The following is a 20,969-nucleotide window of genomic DNA, read 5'->3' on the forward strand; positions in this document are numbered from 1 at the left end:
ATATGCTCGTACTAATTTCACTGGCTCAGTAATCACCATCATTACTCAAATGCACACACACACACACACTCACAAACTTAGTGATACACTCAAGGGCTCGTGACAATGACAGGACAAATGAACTCATTCTTCATGATAAACTCTATTTTCGGAGCAGTAAATAAACTCATGCTTGTGTTGTTTCTCTAAATGACTTGCAGCTTGTCAGGTTGTGCAGTTTATTTTAAATGGGGAAGTTTTTAGTTTTTTTTTGTTTTTTTTTTCCTCCCAGCAGCTTTTTTAGCTTCTCCCTTTAGGGGTCGCCACAGCCGGACATTGAGTTCTGGAGATTGATTCGGCTGACGTTGAACATCGGATGCCCTTCCGGACACAACGGTCACCGTTTATCTGCGATCAGAAACGAGGACTTCAGTCTGTGACCTCCTAGTGGCTGGCTCTCCCTCGTCTGATCACAAGTTGTTATGCAGCACACACCCAAAACTACATGAGATATCACTTTATTATATCAGGAATATCTTAAATATGACAAAAGTTAAGGCGTTGGACAAAATTTATTAAATTTTTCAGCACAAATCAGAGCTCAGCAGGTATTTTGGTCCACCGTCTGAGGAGGGATGGCGTATTTTTCACATCTGTCAATCGATGTTCACAAGGACGACGATCAGGACTCAGAGGGACTTTTTAGTCGCGGGTTTGGGTCATTCACCCCGTTGGAAGCTTCCTCACACGCCTTGATGCCATGACTTCACCGCACGGACCTAAAACCTCCTGGTGGTCCGAAACCCAACCGAACTCCGGGTTCCACTGGTGGAAAGCTTCTGTGACCGTAGAGCCGATGAGACTTGCTCTGATTTTGGCTCGTCAGTGCAAAGGACGGTGTCCCTGAAACTCAGCGTATTGGAGTCTTATGCAGTGCAGTGTTGCCATGTGTTTGTCTGTGGAGTCGATCGTTCTGAAGGCAGCAGATGGCGGGATCAGACACTAATGTACATTGTATGTCTTTTATTTTCCTGGCTCTGTATCTGTCCTTGCCGGTCAGCCTGGTGTTGCTTCTCCACATCCTGGGAAGTTGGCTACAGTCCCATGAGCCGTACACTCCTTAGTATCTGAAATCGTAGTCATGGGAACGTGAGATGTCTTGGATAAGGACATGGAGCCTTTTCTCCCTGATCTCCTCAGACAACTCTTTACTTACTGTTGTCCACGTTGATCCCAAACTACACAGTTACACGTTTTTTAAATTGCCTCTATTGATGATAAATATACTTAAAACATTCTAAATAAGGTGAAAATTACTTTTTTGTAAAAGTTTATGGTAATTTTTAGGGATAACAGTAAACATGTCCCAGCTGTTTTAGAATATCACTGTTAAATAAACAATAAATCTTTCATTTTCATACTTTTCCGTTTACTCATTGACATACTGAAGGTATGATAGGCTTGTAATTGAATTCATTTTCAAGAGGAACAAAGCAGACACATTTCGTAGCTTCAGTATCTGTCAGCTTACAGACCGAGCAAAACCTCACGTTACTTCCAGATTCCTAACCACGTCTGTGTAATGATTTTTTTTTCTTTTTCTTCGTTATAGTTTATCATATGTAAATAGCCAGGCATTTTAAAGTGTTGTTCTGACTCACCCCCGTCCCGATAATGTGGCTTTGCGGACCAATTTATAGTGATTAGGATGCTTCGGGTGGGTGACTCGTTCACTTCTCACCGCGATGGAGACATCTGCTTCAAACAATAGTAAACCCAATTAAAGATCCAATCTGTGCCGCCGTCCTGGTCTCATCTGTCTCTGTCTGATTCTGCACCGCAGCCTCCGTCCTCCGCTCTCTCCTCCCTGTCCAAGCCAAGACCTTTTACTATAAATAAGGAAACACAATCACGTGTAAAATGCAGTTGGCTGGGATAAATACTTGCTTGATTACATTTTAGGGTTTGTACGTAATGCTTCAACCTCAAATGTGTATAATAAAGTTAAATGAGGACTTGACTGAGCAATAGGAGTTTGAAGCGATTTCATTGTGGGGCGAATCAACATCATGGTAACCCAGCAGCTGCAAGGGTATTTAAATTAAATTCATTTTATCACATTTTAATCAAAACTGCTGCTGCATTTAACTATTAATTAAAGATATAAAGTAATGACTTTCTCAAATGTAGTTGCAGGCACTTCTTTTTTTTTCCCTTCCCTCTGCATTAATTTAACTTTTCATGGGGTTTTTTGCTCCAAACCCATCACTTAAGCACAAAATTGTTGTAGGAGTTGCCTTAATTAGAGATGCTAACAGTGGCTAATCCAGTGGGAGGATGCCGTCGTGCCGTAGAAAACCTAATTTTGTCGATGGATATGTAGTTGTGGCCCGTGCACACTTCTAAAACAGTATAGAGGTACAGGAAGCTCAGACTTCCCTCTTCCCTGACACTTCATTGAGCGCTTCTGGGGGGATCCCAAGACATTCCCAGGCCAGCCGTAGCCCCATACCCCATAGAGACATAGCCCCTCCAGCATGTCCTGGGTCTTCCCCGGGGTCTCCTCCTAGTGGGACATGCACGGAAGACGGAAGACCTCCCAATGGAGGCGTCTAGGAGACATCCTCTCGATGCGGAGCAGCAGCAGCTCTAATCTGACCCCCACTCCTGGATGACAGAGCTTCTCACCCTATCTTGAAGGGAGAGCCCGGTCACCCTGCGAAGTAAACTCGCCGCTTGTATCCTCAATCTTGTTCTTTCAGTCACTACTAGGGGTGTAACAATATATCGTGCCACAAAATTTTGTGATACAAAAATGTCGTGGAGGTGACAAACTGTATCGCGATATTGGGTTATTAATATGAATATATTGTGTTGACTAGTAACGCGCAGCATATTGGTGCCGACCGCGCCCAATCTAAAACAGACTAATCACTACAGATAAACTGACTAGTGTCATTATAGTCCCTGATTTACATCAGAATATAAAGAATATATTTATAAAATAATGAACCCTGAATTACCAAAATAACCTTCTTAACAAAAATAAATCTCCTCTTACACTTATAAGGTGAGCATGAATCAATCTGTTTTATGATGTAAAATTGTATGTATTTATTTACTTTTATTCATTTATTTAATTTCAGTTGTTAAATTTCTGGAAAAGAAAAAGTCAAATCATACATGAGAGAAACTATTCAGTTTGTGGCAAAATATTTGTACTTGTATGAAACTGAAGATGCATAATGCAAACCTGACATTTACTTTTAGTTCAGTTTGTGGAAAATGGTTGGCCTGGCTTTTTCTTTAAAACTTAAACAGTTATAAAGCATTACAAACTGTAACAATAGGGCAAACGCACAGTATTGTTTTGTATTTTGTGTCTTTCAAATAAAAGACATTTTTTTCCAGTCATATGTTCCTCATTCAAGGTTGTTAAAAAAATACTGCTATAATATCATATCGTATCGTTATCATGACCTCAATATCGTGTATCGTACCGTATCGTGAGATTAGTGTATCGTTACACCCCTAGTCACTACCCACAGCTCCTGAACGTAGGTGAGGGTAGGAACTTCGACTGGTGAATCGAGAGCTTCGCCTTTCGGATCAGCTCCTCCTTCACCACGACAGACCGATGCAGAGTCTGCATCACTGCAGGCGCCGCACCAATCCACCCATCAATCTCCCGCTCCACTCTTCCCTTTATTTACGTCCATAATGTCTGAAATACTTTCTCAGAGCCCAAATGATCCTGGAGGAGATTTTGGTGAACCTGGGAATTAATCTTCCTCTCTGTGAAAGCAGTGGTCTTGAAAGCAAACCCAAACCATGATGCTGCCTCCACCGTGCCTCACTGTTGGACGACGTTTCGATGTCCACTCCACGCACAGGGTTGGCTTTTCTTCCTATACAGTTTTGTTTCAGATTTAAAGGTGCTGATTCTCACACCAGCCGCTTCCACATCAGGCTACGAACCGCTCCATTGGGGGTTCCAGATCTTGGCCCGATGAAGCCAACAGAGCTTTATCATCTGCAAAAAAGGAGAGACCCAACTCTGAGGCCATCAAACCGCAGCCCCTCCACCCTTCGGGTCCAACCCTCTTTGAAAACGAGTCGGACTTACAGCTCTAACACCGGCTGTACCGGGACCGGACAGCCCGTAGGAGGGATTCCGGCATTGCAGGGTAGACAGAGGACGGGTGTGAGTGGTAAAAGATGGGAAGAAAATAAAAGAAAGTGAGGAGGAAAAGCAGAAAAAAACCTAGAGACAAAGAAGCAAGTTGTTTTGTATGCTGCTGATAGAGAAAGACAGGCCGGCCCTCCTGGGGGGGCTGTGCTTGGTGAAGGTCTGAGGTTGTTATAAAGGTGTCGGGTTTAAGTTCCCCTCCAGAAACGCTCACACCCTGCACAATCAAACCTGTTCCCACAAGATTAGGAAGATAGAAGAAAATGTTTCAGCACCATAACTTATGTCTTTTATCCCCCTCTTCCACCAGCGCTTACATCAACAAGGCCAGCGATGCGTCGCAGCAGGTGGCTCTCATCGACTCGCTGCACTCCCCGGAGGGCCTGGCCGTGGACTGGGTCCACAAGAACATCTACTGGACCGACTCGGGCAACATGAGCATCTCCGTCGCCACGGTGGACGGCAGGAAGAGGAAAGTGCTGATCGCTAGTGAGCTGAGTGAGCCGCGGGCCATAGTGGTGGATCCTCATCAGGGGTGAGTGTGAACGGAGGTGTCAAAAGTATTCACATTCATTACTCAGGTAGAAGTATAGATACTAGAGTTTAAAAATACTCCTGTAGAAGTTGAAGTATCATCTCAAGTTTTTTACTCGAGTAAAAGTATAAAAGTACTTGTTTCAAAACTACTTAAAGTATAAAAGTAAAAGTAATGTAAGGGGAAAAAAGCCATTAAGGACAAAAGCCATTGAAAATGAATGCATCTTAGTATAATGCAAATATATTAAAGAACCATTGTGTACTATTCAGAGCCGTCTGGGAGATTTGCGAGGCCCTGTGCGAAATGGCTCGGGTCGGATTGGGTGTCTATATGCGCAATTTTAACTCTCCAATTAGCAAAATACTGGATACCTTCCCCTGCCTCATCATCATCTGGGCTTGCCTCGACGCGAGGCCCCATGGCTGCTTGAGACCCGGTCGGATCTGTGATTTTTGTAACAAATTTATCAAACGAGCCTTTCAGAGAGGCATTAAACTCTTCCATTTTTCTTTAGTTTTTTTTCTTTTTTCATCCCCTGATGGAAATGTCCTGATTCTGTCTAGTTGTTCCAACTCCACCCGTCTGGATCAGAGCAGCTTGTGTCTGTGCTTGGTCTGATCAGTTGTATTGAACAACAGACGCGCATCATTGCACATATATTTATTGATATGCACAGACTAGTACACATTTAGGTCTGTAATGGAACGTGACCGTTGATGTTTATAAGGGAAAAAACGGGAAAAAAAAAAATTGAAAAAAAAAAAAAAAACGGCCCATAGCGCGAGGCCCCTTGGGGCGCGAGGCCCCGTGCGGTCGCACGGTTCGCACACCCCTTGCGGCGGCCCTGGTACTATTGAGCATTAACATGTGTTTCAGAGAGCAGGAGATATGATGACTAGTTGCCTATAAGTATTGTAATGGTGCAAAAAGTCAAACTTCAGAGGCATGTTATCATTTATCCTAACCTTTATTGGAATGTACATCCAAGTTTAGTTGCAGGAATCTGAGGGAACGGATGTAAGAACAAAACTGGACAAGAACATCTGAAACAACCACAACCAAATTCACTCTATCCGGATGGAGCAATTTAACTGGATAGTTTTTTTTTTAAAGCCAAAATGAAATAGAGTAATGAGGCTGTTTTTAAAATGTAAGGAGTAAAAAGTACAGATAATTGTGTGAAAATGTAAGGAGTAAAAGTAAAAAGACGTCTGAAAAATAATTACTCCAGTGAAGTATAGATAACCAAAATATCTACTTAAGTAAGGTAACGAAGTATTTGTACTTCGTTACTTGACACCTCTGAGTGTGAACGGCCTCAGAGCGGATGATAGTGGGAGTAACAGACTGACTAGTGAGACCTGTGGCCGTTATCATCCTTTGTTTGTGTGTAAACACCAGTTTGACTCTAGAAAAAAGGAAACTTTTGTGGACCTTAAACATTTTACAAGTCCAGATCAATGTTATCATTAGTGCTGGACTATCTAGTGTACTACGAGGTTCTGCAGACAATGTGGGTCTTTTCCTTCTTCGTCTACATCTTCCTTTTTGTCTCGGGTGTCTTCAGCTCCCCAAATGAAGCTTTTCAGTGCTCTGCTGAGCCGGGCTAGCATGAAATACATGCAAATGAAGCCAGGTTTTCCCTTTTCTCACACACACACACACACATTCAGAATCAGTCCAAGTTTCCAGCACCTGCTGTTCTGCTGTCGTTTAGTGTCCTCCAGGCCTCTTTCTGCACTGCAGCCGTGTGATTTTGGAGGGTAGATGAGATGCAGAAAGAGACCCGTGAGAGCTCTGTTTGATAAGAGGTTTCCAGAATCAGTCAGACGTAGTTTGTTGGGATATTGCACATTCAGATATCGGTTACTGCAGCTGGGAGGGGTTCCGGTCCTGTATGACGCATCTTCTTCGCAGGTTCATGTACTGGTCCGACTGGGGAGACCAGGCGAAAATCGAGAAAGCTGGGATGAACGGAGTGGACCGACAAGTCCTGGTGTCTGAGCACATCGAGTGGCCCAATGGGATCACGCTGGGTAAGAGGAACATCTGCATGCATGGACCATAGCAAGAAAACTCTAAGATAGAAAAAGTGATGCTGATTTGAGGGGAAAAGAAAAGAAACTGGTTGTAGCAGGAATCCAAAAGCCAACGACAGACATTTAAATAGAAGGAGGACGTGATGGTCGAGAGGTGCTCCAAACCAAGTAGCACTTATTGTTAGAGCTCAGTCTGTGTCTGGCTCGCATCAATCTACACCGAGACTGTTGGTCTCAGAATTAATAAGCCAGGCGCTCTGCGCTGTCGATACCTCCCATCATCCTTTTCAACTCCCGCCGCAGCACCAGCCAATTTCTCTCGGCTGCCCTTGCCTGAGGAGAGATGGAAGCACACAGTCGCCTCGCTCTGTGGAATTGAGGTGTTGTGCATCCGTATGAAAACAAATTATTTTTAGAATGAGGCAAATGAGAGAGTTGGCCCAGACCGCTCTGCACTCCTGCGGGGGAAAGGGTGGATTATTTTCCCGTTGTCATCGATTTCACACAGAGCGAGTGACTGACTGACTCAGGAGGAGTGGATGAAAGGGCTGGAGTTGTTTTTTGTTCCTACTACTTCCTGCTGGTAGAGATGGTAAAACAATGTCCCTTTTATTCACTTTGAAAACGGATGCACATGTTCGTGCATGTCACCAGTCATATGTACTTTTATTGCAGATGTTTCTCAGATTTTCATTATTTTTGCGATTTGTATGATCTGAATTCACAGAAATTTACAAATTCACAAACTGTTGATCCAGATGAGACAACAGAAACAGAGTCTTTTGGATGTGATAATAAAGAAGAAAGGAAAATATACTCTAGTAAAAGCTATAAAAGTTAAAAAGCTGTATTTGTACAGGAAAATTACACACTCTATTTAATAAAGGGTGATGGGAGTTTAGTTTAGCTGGAGTAACGGCTCTGTGGCAGAATCTGTCTTTTTAAGCCTCTTATTAAACATGACAGGAGGGTTTTTAATTAAATGTCGAAACCAAATTATCGTTTATATGTCGATCGTCAACTTCAGGGATGGAAATGATGTCAAACTGGATTTCTAGAAGTCTAATCACGGACAAATGTCACGTTTCAGAACATAAAAACATACAATTTTCTTACTCTTCTATAACTGGAAAAAGAAAATTGGTCCTTTACATCTTATTAGCCTTCTCATTTAATCTTTTTGAGCGTCTCTGTGTTCATCTCTGTAATTTCCTACGACTCCAATCAAAGTGCTGGAAAAGTTTGAACATGTGACTCCAAGTGCTGCAGTCTTGAGTCTCTCACACACACACACGTACATGTATATACATTATATCCATCCAAAGATGTGTAAAAGTACTTGCCGAGAGTTTTTCTCATGCAGACTGTAAACATTCAAGTCAACCGAGACGTCACTCTGGACCCCATGGCAACGAGGCCTCCTGTAATCCGTTTCTGGATCGGAACAATTGTAATGTAAAACAGAACTAATGACTAATGGATTTGCTCAAGGGCACGTACATGTCCCCCCAGGAAGTAAGTCAAACAGGGATATTTCAATCGCGTGTGTGTTTCTCAGCGAAAGGGCCTCCGCCATCATGTCAGAGAAGATTGATGGCGCCGCTGCTGGGCCATTACATTCATATACCCCTCACCCCGCACCTTTCTCTGCTGACTGACCCTTCTCTCTCCATTTACCTCCCTCTTCCTCCATGTTTTTTTTTCCCCTCCTTCCTTTTGAATTTTGCCCCCCCCCCCCCCCCCCCTACATCTCCTCAGATTTGTCCAACAGGCGTCTCTACTGGGTGGATTCCAAGCTGCACCTGCTGTCCAGCGTGGATCTGAACGGAGGCAACCGTAAAGTGCTGCTTTCCTCCCATCGCCACCTCGGACACCCCTTCGCCCTCACCGTCTTTGAGGTACGAGAGCGACAAGAGAGACAAGTAACCTCGGTCTCGCCGGTGGTATCGGTGGTCCGGACTAGGACTGGGCGATATGGACCAAAAGTCATATCTCGATATTTTCTAGCTGAATGGCGATACTCGATATATATCGATATTTTTTCTGTGCCATAATTGGGGTTTCCCCCAAAGCATTATAGCATAGCATCTCTGTTAGCTTCATTTTTGTCACACAGGTACCTTTATTAACAGAGGTCTGCAAAATATCAAAATGTATAAAACAAATGAAATAAAAATAAACTGCCTGCATATATAGAATAAAAATGCTTCTTGAATAAAATAAAACAAATATCCCTTTCCTGCATAACAATTAAATTAAAATACACTGTGTAATTAATACAGTGTAGACAGTAACAGGCAGACTTTTCCACTGAGGTTGACAGTTGTGCAAATAACAAAACATTTGTGCAAATCTCAAATAAATCATTCAAGTCAATTTGTCACAAAATAAGCTATATCAAAATCATTATTTTTTTTTTTGTTTATTTTTTTAAAATCGATATAAACGATATTGTCTCGTACCATATCGCGTTTGAAAATATATCGATATATATTAAAATCTCGATATATCGCCCAGCCCTAGTCTGGACTGAGCGTTGGTCCGGTTTGGTCCCTCCGCTTGCAGATAAATCCAAGAAAATGTATAACAAATGAGGTGCGGCTAAACCCAAGCCACTTTACTTTAATAGCTCAAAGAAAACTAAGCAAGACTTTCTTATCTTTTTGTTGTGTTTCTTTGTTTTTCGAGTCCTTATTTGACTTTTGGAAGATATAACACGGGTGCAGGAAAACAAGAAAACAAGAGTTTCGTCTGCCCAGTGGGTGACGGCCCCATATCTTTGTTTGTCCATTTCCATCCTCGGTGTATATTTCTAAACATCTATGATTCAAATCACTGGAAAAACAGGTTTTGTAACTTTGAAGATGCTAGTTTTTAACTCCAGGGGATTGTCTGCGACTATTGAATGAGAATAAGTGCGAGGGCAGGTTTATGAAGAGATTTAAAAGACGGGCAACTGACAGCCGGAGTGATTGACTAGAGAGATAAGTGTCGTAACAGGATAAACCCGCAGAAGGAACTGCCAGTTCCCTCTGTGGCAGGTGCCGCGTCACGGTGAGCTACAACAATCGATAAAACTAATATGTGTGTATTTGTGGAGGTGGGAGGGGATCGGTTTGTTTGATTGCATGAAGTGTGGAAGGGAGAAAACAGCCGGAGGGGGAGAAGAGTGAAGATGAAGGTGGAGAAATGTGATCAGTAAAAAGTGTTGGGTTTTTCTGTTTTTTTTTTTCTTTTGCTTCTCAGTATTCTCTTTACTGCACATACTGTGATAATAAGAAGAAAGGGAAAGGCGGGACATCCATCATCTGCAGCTGCAAGCATGTGCACGTGTGTGCGAGGGGAAGGCGGTGAGAGCGCAGCCCCTAAGGATTAATAGCCCCTCACCTGTTCTGCTCTGGTCTAGTTCAAATTAAAATCCTTGAGCTCTACATGAGGTTGCCCGGCTCCCAGCGGGCCGACGATGGTACATTTGTTTGTTTGGATTCGAGCGGTGCAGCGCGTGAACTGAACCTCTCGCACCTTACAGTAAGGTAACGCCTGAAAAAGTAGGAAACCTGAATGTTCCATCAGCAGCGGCAGACGAGTAAACATAGATCACAGCGCAAGTGGGAGGGTTTGTTTCCCAGCGCTGATCGTGGTGTGAGACCAGGGATATGTGGCCGTCTGTCCTTGAAGAATGACCCTGCACGTTTATGCAGCCTTGCACCGAGAAGAAAAAGAAACGCAATCAGCAGAAACTGGTTCTTGGTTCCTGTCGCTGCTCAGTAAAATAAGGCCGGAGGGCGAGATGGAGCAGATTAGGCACAGATTTGGGCTGGAACACCACACTTGACTGCATGTGGAGGAGAAAGGTTGCTGATGTGGAAACCCTATGAATCCCAAGGGTTTGTGGGTAATAGTAAGTCTTGGCACGCGTGGATATAACGCAATAAAACAGAATATAAAGGTTTGGAAGGTACAGCCATTGAGTGGTGACCTGCTGAGCTCATGAGTAGGAGTTATGAGTGTATGTTCGCCGTTCAGCCATAAATAATGATTGAAAATAACCTTTAAGCGGCTTTTTAACTTGAACACTGAATGAATAAAAATAACTTTGTGCCAAGAAAACTTGGCAGGAGGCGTCTTAACCATAAGTGATCCCAACATCACAACGACCCACGGGTTTAAAAGTAGGACCCCGACCCGACCGAGCGTCTCTCCTGACTTTAACCCACGACAAAATGTTTAGACTATTTTAGGGTGCACAGGAGAACAGCAGGTTCCCTCCAGCAAACAGAAGGATTACGTGCTAAAAACAGCACAAATTTATCCACAGATTCACACAAATACACTCTGGAAAACCTGGATCATTCATGCTCAGAATAGTTTAAGTTATTGCCATAAAAAAAGAAAAGAATGATAAATATTTAACTCATTTTTAAATATGATTTGCTTCCCTCCTCTTGCAATTAGAGAGTTAGCCATTTTTTTAATTAAAATTTACTTTTAAATGTTGTTCTTCATTTTAATAATAATTCCAAACTATGTGGATGGGGTGACATTTAATATTGGGAATAATTTGTTATTTTTTTGGGGGGAGGGGCCATAAAAACCCTCCCACGGAGCCAAATGCCGTCGGTTTGCCCTTTACAACCAAACCCATATCCATAAGATTAAAGTCAAAAGAAATTCACTGCAACGCAGACGTTCTCTGCATTTTTATGAGTGTTCAAAAATAGTTATTGCCATTAAATCATCGCATATAAATGTGACCTTTCTGTTTGTTCCACTGGGCTGTTTTTAAAGTGGTGCATTCTGGGAGTTCTCCAGAAAGATTGACGTCAGCTCAAAAGCTTAAAATCAGGCGGTTACAGTCATTTAAAAAAACAGAAGAGAGTAGACTTTCATTTCAAAGGTCGTTACTAAGATTATTCATGAATGAAAAACCACGAGTCTCCTACTCCAGAGCCAAACGTGAGGCCGTCCGTCTGACCACTGAAGCTCTGATAAAACCGGGTCGAGCCTTAGGGCATCGAGGACACAAACTATAGATGGTTAGAAAAAGAAATGAATCGAGATGTTCCTGCGGGCCCAAGTCGAGACCTCAACAGGACTAAAGCGATGGAGAATAATGTCCCATAATTCCTCCTGAAGCTGCAGCTGCATTTGTTTCGTGTCCAACCGCTCCTTCTAAAGTTTGGTTTGTTGATAGATTATGACACACGTTTAACGTTGTGTGTTGTTGATTTAATGTTGAATTCGACCACCTGGTAAGGACTTGATTGTCATGTCATTTTTGTCCCCATGACTGTAGGGGTTTTCTCATATTTCTCATAAATATGCAGCCGTCCAGAGACTTGCAGAGAGGGATGTTTCCTCTTTTTCTGGCCTGAGCATCACTTTTTATTCCCATGATTACATTTTTTTCCGGGGTGCAGATAAGAAAAGGTGAAATTGGATTGGGAAGGAGAAGGGTAATAATTGATAATAAATGTATTAAGGAAGACTGAATACGAGTCGAAGTGTCACAGTTGGCCTTTTATTCCCGAGCAAAACAGTTTACAGCTGGTCGTTTAAATGGAAAATGATGAATAGGGTTTTTGTGACTAAAACTAAAAAAAATAGTATTAAAAAATGTTCTGTTGGTAAAAATTTGAATTCTATCTATCTAAAAAAGAACTTAGTCTGTGTTGGTCTAACATTCACTTAACAAAAACTGAATCTTGCATCTTGGAGATTAAACTGTCGAGCAGCATTTGTCTCCCAACATGAACGCATTAATTTTTTAATAACTGGGTTGTTAAAACAAAGAAAATACACTTTGAGCTCATGATTAGTTTTCTTATTTTTTGGCATGATATTTAAAAATGGATATATCTAAAGCTCGTAAAATAGACGCTCTAACGGTCAACATTTTGACTCAATGAAAATGTTGATCCCTTAATTACTTTCCATCGGTTTGGTTTAACTCTCCGTCCGCTCGGTGATGTGATGAGGTGTCAGGAAAGCTGCTGTGGACTCCAGTCCTTCGACGAATGAAAGATTCCCCTTGATCCTCGGATAAAGACCCCCAGCCCCCACCTCAGGTTTGCATCTGTGTTTCGAGCTTTCAAGGTCAGAAAAAGCGACATAAAAAGCAGTTGACAGCAGAGAGAGTGAGAAAGATAGACGGAGGTGCAGACTGACAGATCAAGAGAGACTACATGAAATATTTAAGCATTGTTTTATCAGCAAGGCTCGTAGTTGTCTTTGACAGTTATGGCACGGCGGTCGTAAATGTAAAGATTACCTGAGTCTGAGAACAAAGGATGGAGCGATGCAGAACTCGCTGAAGAATGGCAAGGTGGAAGACTGGAGGTCTGCTGTTCTGAACCACGCACACACACACACACACACACACACACACATACACTTTTCAGGTCATTTAAAGTGTCCAAATGTCAGCTGTTTATTTTTTTAAATTACTGGTTATCTTTCCATTTCTTATGTTGCTCTTTCTTTCATTTTCAGTTTTTCTTCTTGGTTCTTATTTGTCGTATCGATGTACATTGACACTTGTGAAAAGAAGTTAAAGAGGAAGAAAATTAAGAAAATGAGAGAATCAACCTTCAGGTTCTTTTTTTAAATCAGTCAACATGTGTTTATATGTTTGTTTGTTTCTTTTTTAAATGCATTTGTGCTAAAGATACCGAACCTTCCCCTCCTTGTAGACTTTGTTAAATATCAGTTATCGTGTGATTAGGGAGGATTAAAAACAGCATAATGAGCACTGTATGCTGCTTCCACCATCTTCAGAAACTCCACCTAAACATCACATCTCTCTACTCGGCTTGCTACAGGCGAACATATTTCATCCGTAGAGTAAGTCTTTTGGAAGTGTTTATGTACAGTACTGTAAATGGGTCAATGAGCCAAACAAAAACAAAAAAAAAGGTCAAACCTTAAAGGTGAAAGAGAAAATAGTGGTGTTTCCATTACCCCTAGATTTGCACAAAACCCAGAAATCACAAAGAAAGTCTGTGAGGGAAACGCCTCTCATTCGAAAAAAAATCCCAAATAACAAGAACCTTTTCATGCTTTCATGAGGGGATGTTTCAGGCGTGTTGAAAAACCGAAGTGTAATGGAAATGCTTTTTTATGCATCCGGCAGCGACGGATGTGACGTAGCTGGTCAGTCTCAGGTCATCAAAATCCAGTTTCCTGCTGTTTCTGGCTTCATCAACGCGATGCAGTTGTGCTGCAATACTTCAACTGCAACAAACTTTGATTTGCATATGTTCAGACCCAGATCGCCTGACAGAAAGCTGTTTGTGCCCTTTGAGACGGTGGTAGTGGTAATATAGTGATATAAACGGGATTATTTGCACAAAGTCGACTGTGACTTCAAGTCTGTGATACCAAAAAGTGACTGACTAACAAAAATTAAAATGATAATGTTCAATTTGAATCTTCATTTTTGTCATCATCGTTGTTTAGGTTCGGGAGTTCACACTTATTTAATTTTCTTTGAACGCAGGATCGCATATACTGGACCGACTTGGAGGACGAGGCGATTTACAGCGCCAACCGGCTGACGGGACACGACGTAGCCAAGGTGGCGGAGGATCTGAACAACCCGCTGGACCTGGTGGTGTTTCACGAGCAGCGGCAGCCCAAAGGTGAGACGCAAACAGTCACCTGAAACTAATGTACAACGCAGGGTTTAATAAATTATAACACCCTTGTTTTTTTTCTGTGGCGAAGTAAAAGACAGTAAAAGTGGCAGCGGAGAAGCCGCAGGTGTGAAAGGAGCCGTGTGTGAGTGTTTGCTCGGTGTTGAGTACCTTTGCCTGTTTTGGTCAAACTACAAAACTAAATGCTCCAGCATCAGAAGTAGACGTTCAGTTTTTGATCTGCATATAGACCCGAGGAGGATCGCTTCCCAAAACCGTCTGGAACGATAAACACCAAACTCATAATCAACTGTGATTAGGTTGATGGTTGTGCCTGGAATGTTAAATTATGTTTCTTTCCGGGGGGGGGGGGGGGGGGGGGGGGGGGGGGTGTGTGTGTGTGTGCTAGTTAACACTGCTGTGGTGTGCACTGCCATGCGTTTGACAACAAATGCCAGCAATTTGTTTGCCTCTGTGTTTTCATGCTTTGTTTCCTCTTCTCACTCTGCACTGAACGCATCCTGCGTGCCAGTTGGGAGCTAATTGCATTCCCTTCGTTAATAAATCAAGAATCCAGCTAAAAACAAAAAAAAAAACAGAAATGAACATTTTTCCTTCGGGAAAATAAATCTGAGGAGAGTGATACACGACATTTGTTCCCCTGTCAAGATGCAAGCAGAATTGACGAGTCAGATAAGTAAAATGTAAATCACATTAATGTGTGTGTGAAGCATCCTTATGTAATTAATTCCAGCATCATCATTTAAACTGTTTGGAAGAAAGAAAAAAAGGAAACATATGCAGACGCTTTATGTCCCATCAAAATCAAATTTATTAGCCAAAAATAAATGCACATTTTATGGTATTCTTTATTTCCTTGAAAGAAAATATCATTACACTAAGAGGGCATAAATATATATATATCCTTCACCGTCACCCACTGGCAGCCTCCCCAGGAGGAAGGCCTTCCTCTTTGCTTCCTTCACTACATCCTGAAACGTTAAAAAAATGGCTCGTGGTTCTTAGTTCGTATCAACATTTCTGACACGCTTCCTCAAAAGAGTCTGGAATCCAGTCGTCTCCTTATTCTGTCCCCTTTTTTATTATTTAGCTGTATATTTTTTAATCCATCCAGCCATACTTTGAAGTTTGGGCTCCGGGTTTTAGTTCTTATACTTATTCCAGACCAGAGAGAAGCAGTGCAGACGGGCTGAAGCTGGCGACATCATTTTGTAAATGTTGACGTCTCTCGCCATCGATCCATCTCTGGTTTCCGCACCTCCCGACTTTCGTCTGTTTTCTTCCCCCTGAGCAGCTGTTTGCCTGTTTCCACCTGCTGGCGGGACTTTTCCTCAGATCAGCCTCCGTCATGACCAGCATATGTTTCATTTGTTTGGTACTGAAGGTTGCAGTATGTAGATGTTTATTTTTAGGTGAAAGAAGCATTTTTACTTTTATCTTAAAACATGTAGAGGTAACATTTTAAGCTTTTAAGAATTTGCCTTTGACCACAGTTTCATACTTAGCATGCAGAGTTGTTAAGTAAACTTCAGTTCAATGATACTTTTTAATCTCATAAGGGAAATTATGTTTGCAGTGGAGTCAGTCGGTCAGTATCATAAAGTCGCCGTTATACGTGTGGGGAGTAGGGCTGGGTATCGATTCAGATGTCAAGAATCGATTAAATTCCGATTCTTAAGATTCAGAATCGATTATCAAGATTTGATTCGATCCGATTCGATTCCGATATTGATTTGGGTTAGTGTTATTAAAACTTGTTTTTTGAGCTGTTGCATGAATTATATGACTGTAGTTATGCAAAATATTACTACTAGTATTATTTTGAGATTAAACAACAAGTATTGGCAGCTAATGATGCTGTAAGGACCAATCAGCTCCCAGAATGCTGATAGAACTGCTTTCAGAAACATCGTGGGTCAGAATTACCAAACAGATCCAGGGAGGAAACAGAGACGGATGAAATCGGTTTTATTTTTTCCCACATTCCGTTTTTATTTGTTCTATTTTCGGTCTATTTTGGTTTTTAATTTTTGAGCATTTGGTTTTTAGCATTTTTTGCAAATGTAACCGCAAGACAGTATATAAAGTAATGAAATATAGACAATTTAAGCAGTTATAACCTACTGTAACACTTTAATGTTTTCATACCTTTAAACATATTTAAAGGCAAAAACATGGCACCAGTTATTCTCGTGTCCAACAAAACATTCCTTTTTTGGGGATAAACAAAAAAATAACCAAAAGTTGTAATGTAATGATGAAAAAAAAAAAAATACATAAATAAAATTTTAAAATTTTTTTAAAAAAATCAATCTTTAGATATATGAATCGATTTTTAGGAATTAATATGAGAATCGATTTAGAATTGGGAAATCGATTTTTTCAACACAGGCCTAGTGGGGAGGATATTCTGGACCTGTCCGTGTTGCAGTGAACCTGAAAAATCCTCCTGCCGAGGACACTGTGGTTTAATCAATATAGTATACAGTATGGGCCGTGTCATCTATCATGTTTTGCAATTTATTCAGGATTCGTCTTTGAAGAGTCGCCTCTTGGTGCTCCAGAGGAATCCCCAGCACACAGCCGGACCGATTTACCTGGGGAGGCAGTAGCTCAGGTGGTAGAGCGGGTCGTCCAATGATCGGAAGGTCGGCGGTTCGAATCCCGCTCTGTCCCAGTTGCTGTCGTAGTGTCCTTGGGCAAGACTTTGAATGTGTATGAATGGTGGTGGTGGTCGGAGGGGCCGTTTGGCGCGATATGGCGCGTCTGTGGCTACAAACGTAGCTTACCACCACCAGTGAGAATGTGTATAGATGAATAATGATCTCTGGGTGCCTTGAAGGGCGCTATATAAAACCAAGGCATTATATAAAACCAAGTCATTACCTGGTTCTGTTTCTCTTTGTGTCTGGTTCTGCAGATAAAATTCTGCTCTCCATTTTTCTGCAAACACTGAAGGACCTAAACTTCCTCAATAAGTGCAGTCTGCTCTGTCTCTTGGTGAAGGTGGTCTCACCTCTAATCTGATGCAGACTGTCGTCCAAGGCCCCTCCACCGCCTCCACATCTTCTCCAAAGATGGATATAATCTGGGTTTATGCATGAAGTGTATATGCAGTGTGCTCCCTATTTGCTGACATCTGTATGTAACCTGGGACGACTTCTTGAATGTGCTGCTCTCAGAAGCCAGATAACGCATCAGAATCCACCATAAACTGACCTGATTCTGGTGCTTCCCCACATGACAGGAGGAGCAGTGTTTGCCCCTGAATCTGCACCTTGGGTTACAAGAGTGACTTTAAATATTTTATTTGTGCTCTAATTTTTTATTTTTAAAGAGAGAGAGGGTTGTCACATCTCTGCCCTAATCTAAGTATCTCAAAAGTCACACTGGAGATAAGCTTGGATGTGAACACGCAGCAGCTCTCTGAACTGAACACAATACAGTTTGTAACATTTTTACACGTTGTAAAAACAGCCCCCTCCGGGAATGAGCCTGGTATTCCCAAATCTAGCCAAAGTGTCTTATTAGGAAAAAATAACTCGACTAGAATTCTTGAAACTAGTAAAATAGTCTAGACTCCACACAAAGAGTGAGACTAACTGTCTTAAAACACAGATTTGTTGGGGTTTTTTGTACTTTCTTAGAGATTAGTTTTGCCTTGTAAAACTGATGCTGTGCAAAAAATATTCAGGATACTTTCTGCTGACTTGATGTTCATAACTCTTTTCCACTCCACTTCCTGTGGTTATTTCCCTCTTACCTGTTCATGCTCTGTCATCATCGATGCTCATCACCCAGCCGCTGACATTGGACTTCAATTTGCTGCAAAAATTTGGGGAAACCACTAAATATTTAAAACCGATGGTTATAAATCATGGTTAACATTGCAGTTTTCTATTTTTGTGAGCGAACCAAGTCAAAATCCAAAAATGGAAAACAGAATCTTCCATTTTTCTTTTTAGAAAATTTAATTTGTTATCTGTCTTCAATGTGAATACCTATCAAACCTGTGTGTTTATGTATAAGTTTGTATATTCATCTCATGACCTGCCACTCAGCTTCCAGAATTTTTTTAAGTTTTCCTCAGACATCCATTCATATCAGACACGACACTCAAAGAACTTTCACCTTCCTTTATTGCGGACTTCACACAATCAACGCACTTTAAAATACAGAGGACCGTCGCTATGGAACAATTTACCTACATCACTAAAATCAATATCTTCACTGGCTTTGTTCAAAAAACACTTGAAAAAATAATTTTTTAGTTGTAGTTTTAGTTTTTAGGTTAGTTAGTTTTTAAATTGTACTTTTTTTCATGCAATTATACTACATTTCCTTCATTTTTTTCCATCTTTCAATAATTCAGTAGTGTTTTTCTTTTTCATGTTAAATTGTCTTTTTCTGTCTTATATTATCTATTTCTACATTGTGTTTTTGCTTTTGCTTTTGTTATTGTTGTTTGTTTGTTTTATAAAGGGGAGGCATTTTCATAAGCCTTTTTGGCTTCCACCTCTCCTGCACAATGCTTCATTTGACCTTTGTTTTTTACTGTTATGTTTTATGTTCAAAATAAACTAAACTAAACTAAAATAGCCACGATGCTTCTTAATGCTCTTTGTTTAATTGTCTTTCTCGTAGCCCCTGACACCTGTAATTTGGGGAGTTTGCCCAACGGCGGCTGCGAGTACCTGTGTCTGAAAGCCCCTCAGATCACAGACCACTCCCCCAAGTACACGTGCGCCTGTCCTGACGGCATGGAGCTGGGGCCTGACATGAGGCGCTGCGCTGTGGGTAAGTCGCTCACGCTCTGGTCAGGAACCATGAAGGGTAACGTCACATGAGCTCACACAAGTATGGCATTGATCCCACTTTGAAACTTGTTGGTAGACGGTGAGCATTGTATTTACTGTGGAAGACTGTTTCAAAGGTTTCTCAAAGAATACAGAGTTTAAAGTGTTTGTTCAGAGGACCACGGAGGTCTGGGGGTGGAGCAACTAGGGCTGGGCGATATGGACCAAAAGTCATATCTCGATATTTTCTAGCTGAATGGCGATACTCGATACATATCGATACTTTTTCTGTGCCATAATTGGGGTTTCCCCCAAAGCATTATAGCATAGCATCTCTGTTAGCTTCATTTTATTCTGAGGCAAACCCTTAAAAAACAGTCAGTTTTAATACAAAGCCTCGTGCCAAATGTCACACAGGTTCCTTTATTAACAGAGGTCTGCACAATATCAAGATGTATAAAACAAATGAAATAAAAATAAACTGCCTGCATATATAGAATAAAAATGCTTCTAAAAATGCTTCTTGAATAAAATAAAACAGATATCCCTTTCCTGCATAACAATTAAATTAAAATACACTGTGCAATTAATACAATGTAGACAGTAACAGGCAGACTTTTCCGCTGAGGTTGATAGTTGTGCAAATAACAAAACATTTGTGCAAATCTCAAATAAAACATTCAAGTCAATTTGTCACAAAATAAGCTATATCAAAATCATTTTTTTTCTTTTTTTTTTTTTTTTTAAATCGATATAAACGATATTGTCTCGTACCATATCGTGTTTGAAAATATATCGATATATATTAAAATCTCGATATATCGCCCAGCCCTAGTCTGGACTGAGCGTTGGTCCGGTTTGGTCCCTCCGCTTGCAGATAAATCCAAGAAAATGTATAACAAATGAGGTGCGGCTAAACCCAAGCCACTTTACTTTAATAGCTCAAAGAAAACTAAGCAAGACTTTCTTATCTTTTTGTTGTGTTTCTTTGTTTTTCGAGTCCTTATTTGACTTTTGGAAGATATAACACGGGCGCAGGAAAACAAGAAAACAAGAGTTTCGTCTGCCAGATCAAAATCATAAAAAAAAAAAAAATTCGATATAAACGATATTGTCTTGTACCATATCACGTTTGAAAATATATCGATATATATTAAAATCTCGATATATCGCCCAGCACTAGGAGCAACAGCAGAGAAGCTCAGAGATGCACAGGATCATGCACATGTAACGCCTCGAATTCAGACAAAAAACATTTCAAACTAAAGCCTGTTCTTGAAGGAGTGCTAGAATGCTGTCACGAGTAAATCTTGCTCACGGATTCCTGTTGCTGCAGACGACACATCTGCGCCCGGCAGATGTCCGTGCAGAGAGCTGCTCAGGTCCGAGCCTGAAGAGCAGCCGTTGTAACGGGAAAGTTCGAAGTCTGTCAGACGTCGTCAATAAAACACGAACAGAAAAGTCTAAATGCACCAAATAGAAACAAACATGTAGGAAACAATGTTCCTGCATGTGGGATATTTCTTTTTGCTGAGTTCCATATTGATGCCTGATTCATGAAATATATTCTTTTAATTTAAAATGTCTTTTATACATTGAATATATATTAAAATAAAAAAAACACCCCCAAATTAGTCTTAAAGAGTTATCTAATGCATGTTTTTGTATCTTCATGAATACATTGGGTATTTGTATTTATTTTGTAGGATTCTTTTAATTGTCTTCCTGAAGATTTCATCTCATGTGCGGATCCATTCGGAGCTAGTGTCAGCA

General features: G+C 41.1%; 1 protein-coding gene across 1 annotated transcript in view; it reads left to right on the forward strand.

Moving 5' to 3' along the window:
• The window catches only part of lrp8 (low density lipoprotein receptor-related protein 8, apolipoprotein e receptor), a 210,945-nt gene that overhangs the window by 175,840 nt on the left and 14,136 nt on the right, over positions 1–20,969 (forward strand). Inside the window, exons 11-15 of the mRNA XM_061738682.1 lie at positions 4,479–4,703; positions 6,624–6,742; positions 8,504–8,643; positions 14,244–14,385; positions 19,045–19,197. Of these exons, the coding sequence (XP_061594666.1) occupies positions 4,479–4,703; positions 6,624–6,742; positions 8,504–8,643; positions 14,244–14,385; positions 19,045–19,197 (779 nt within the window). The remainder of the gene's footprint in view (positions 1–4,478; positions 4,704–6,623; positions 6,743–8,503; positions 8,644–14,243; positions 14,386–19,044; positions 19,198–20,969) is intronic.

This window comes from Cololabis saira, chromosome 13 (genome assembly GCF_033807715.1).
Source record: "Cololabis saira isolate AMF1-May2022 chromosome 13, fColSai1.1, whole genome shotgun sequence".
NCBI classification, from domain to species: domain Eukaryota; kingdom Metazoa; phylum Chordata; class Actinopteri; order Beloniformes; family Belonidae; genus Cololabis; species Cololabis saira.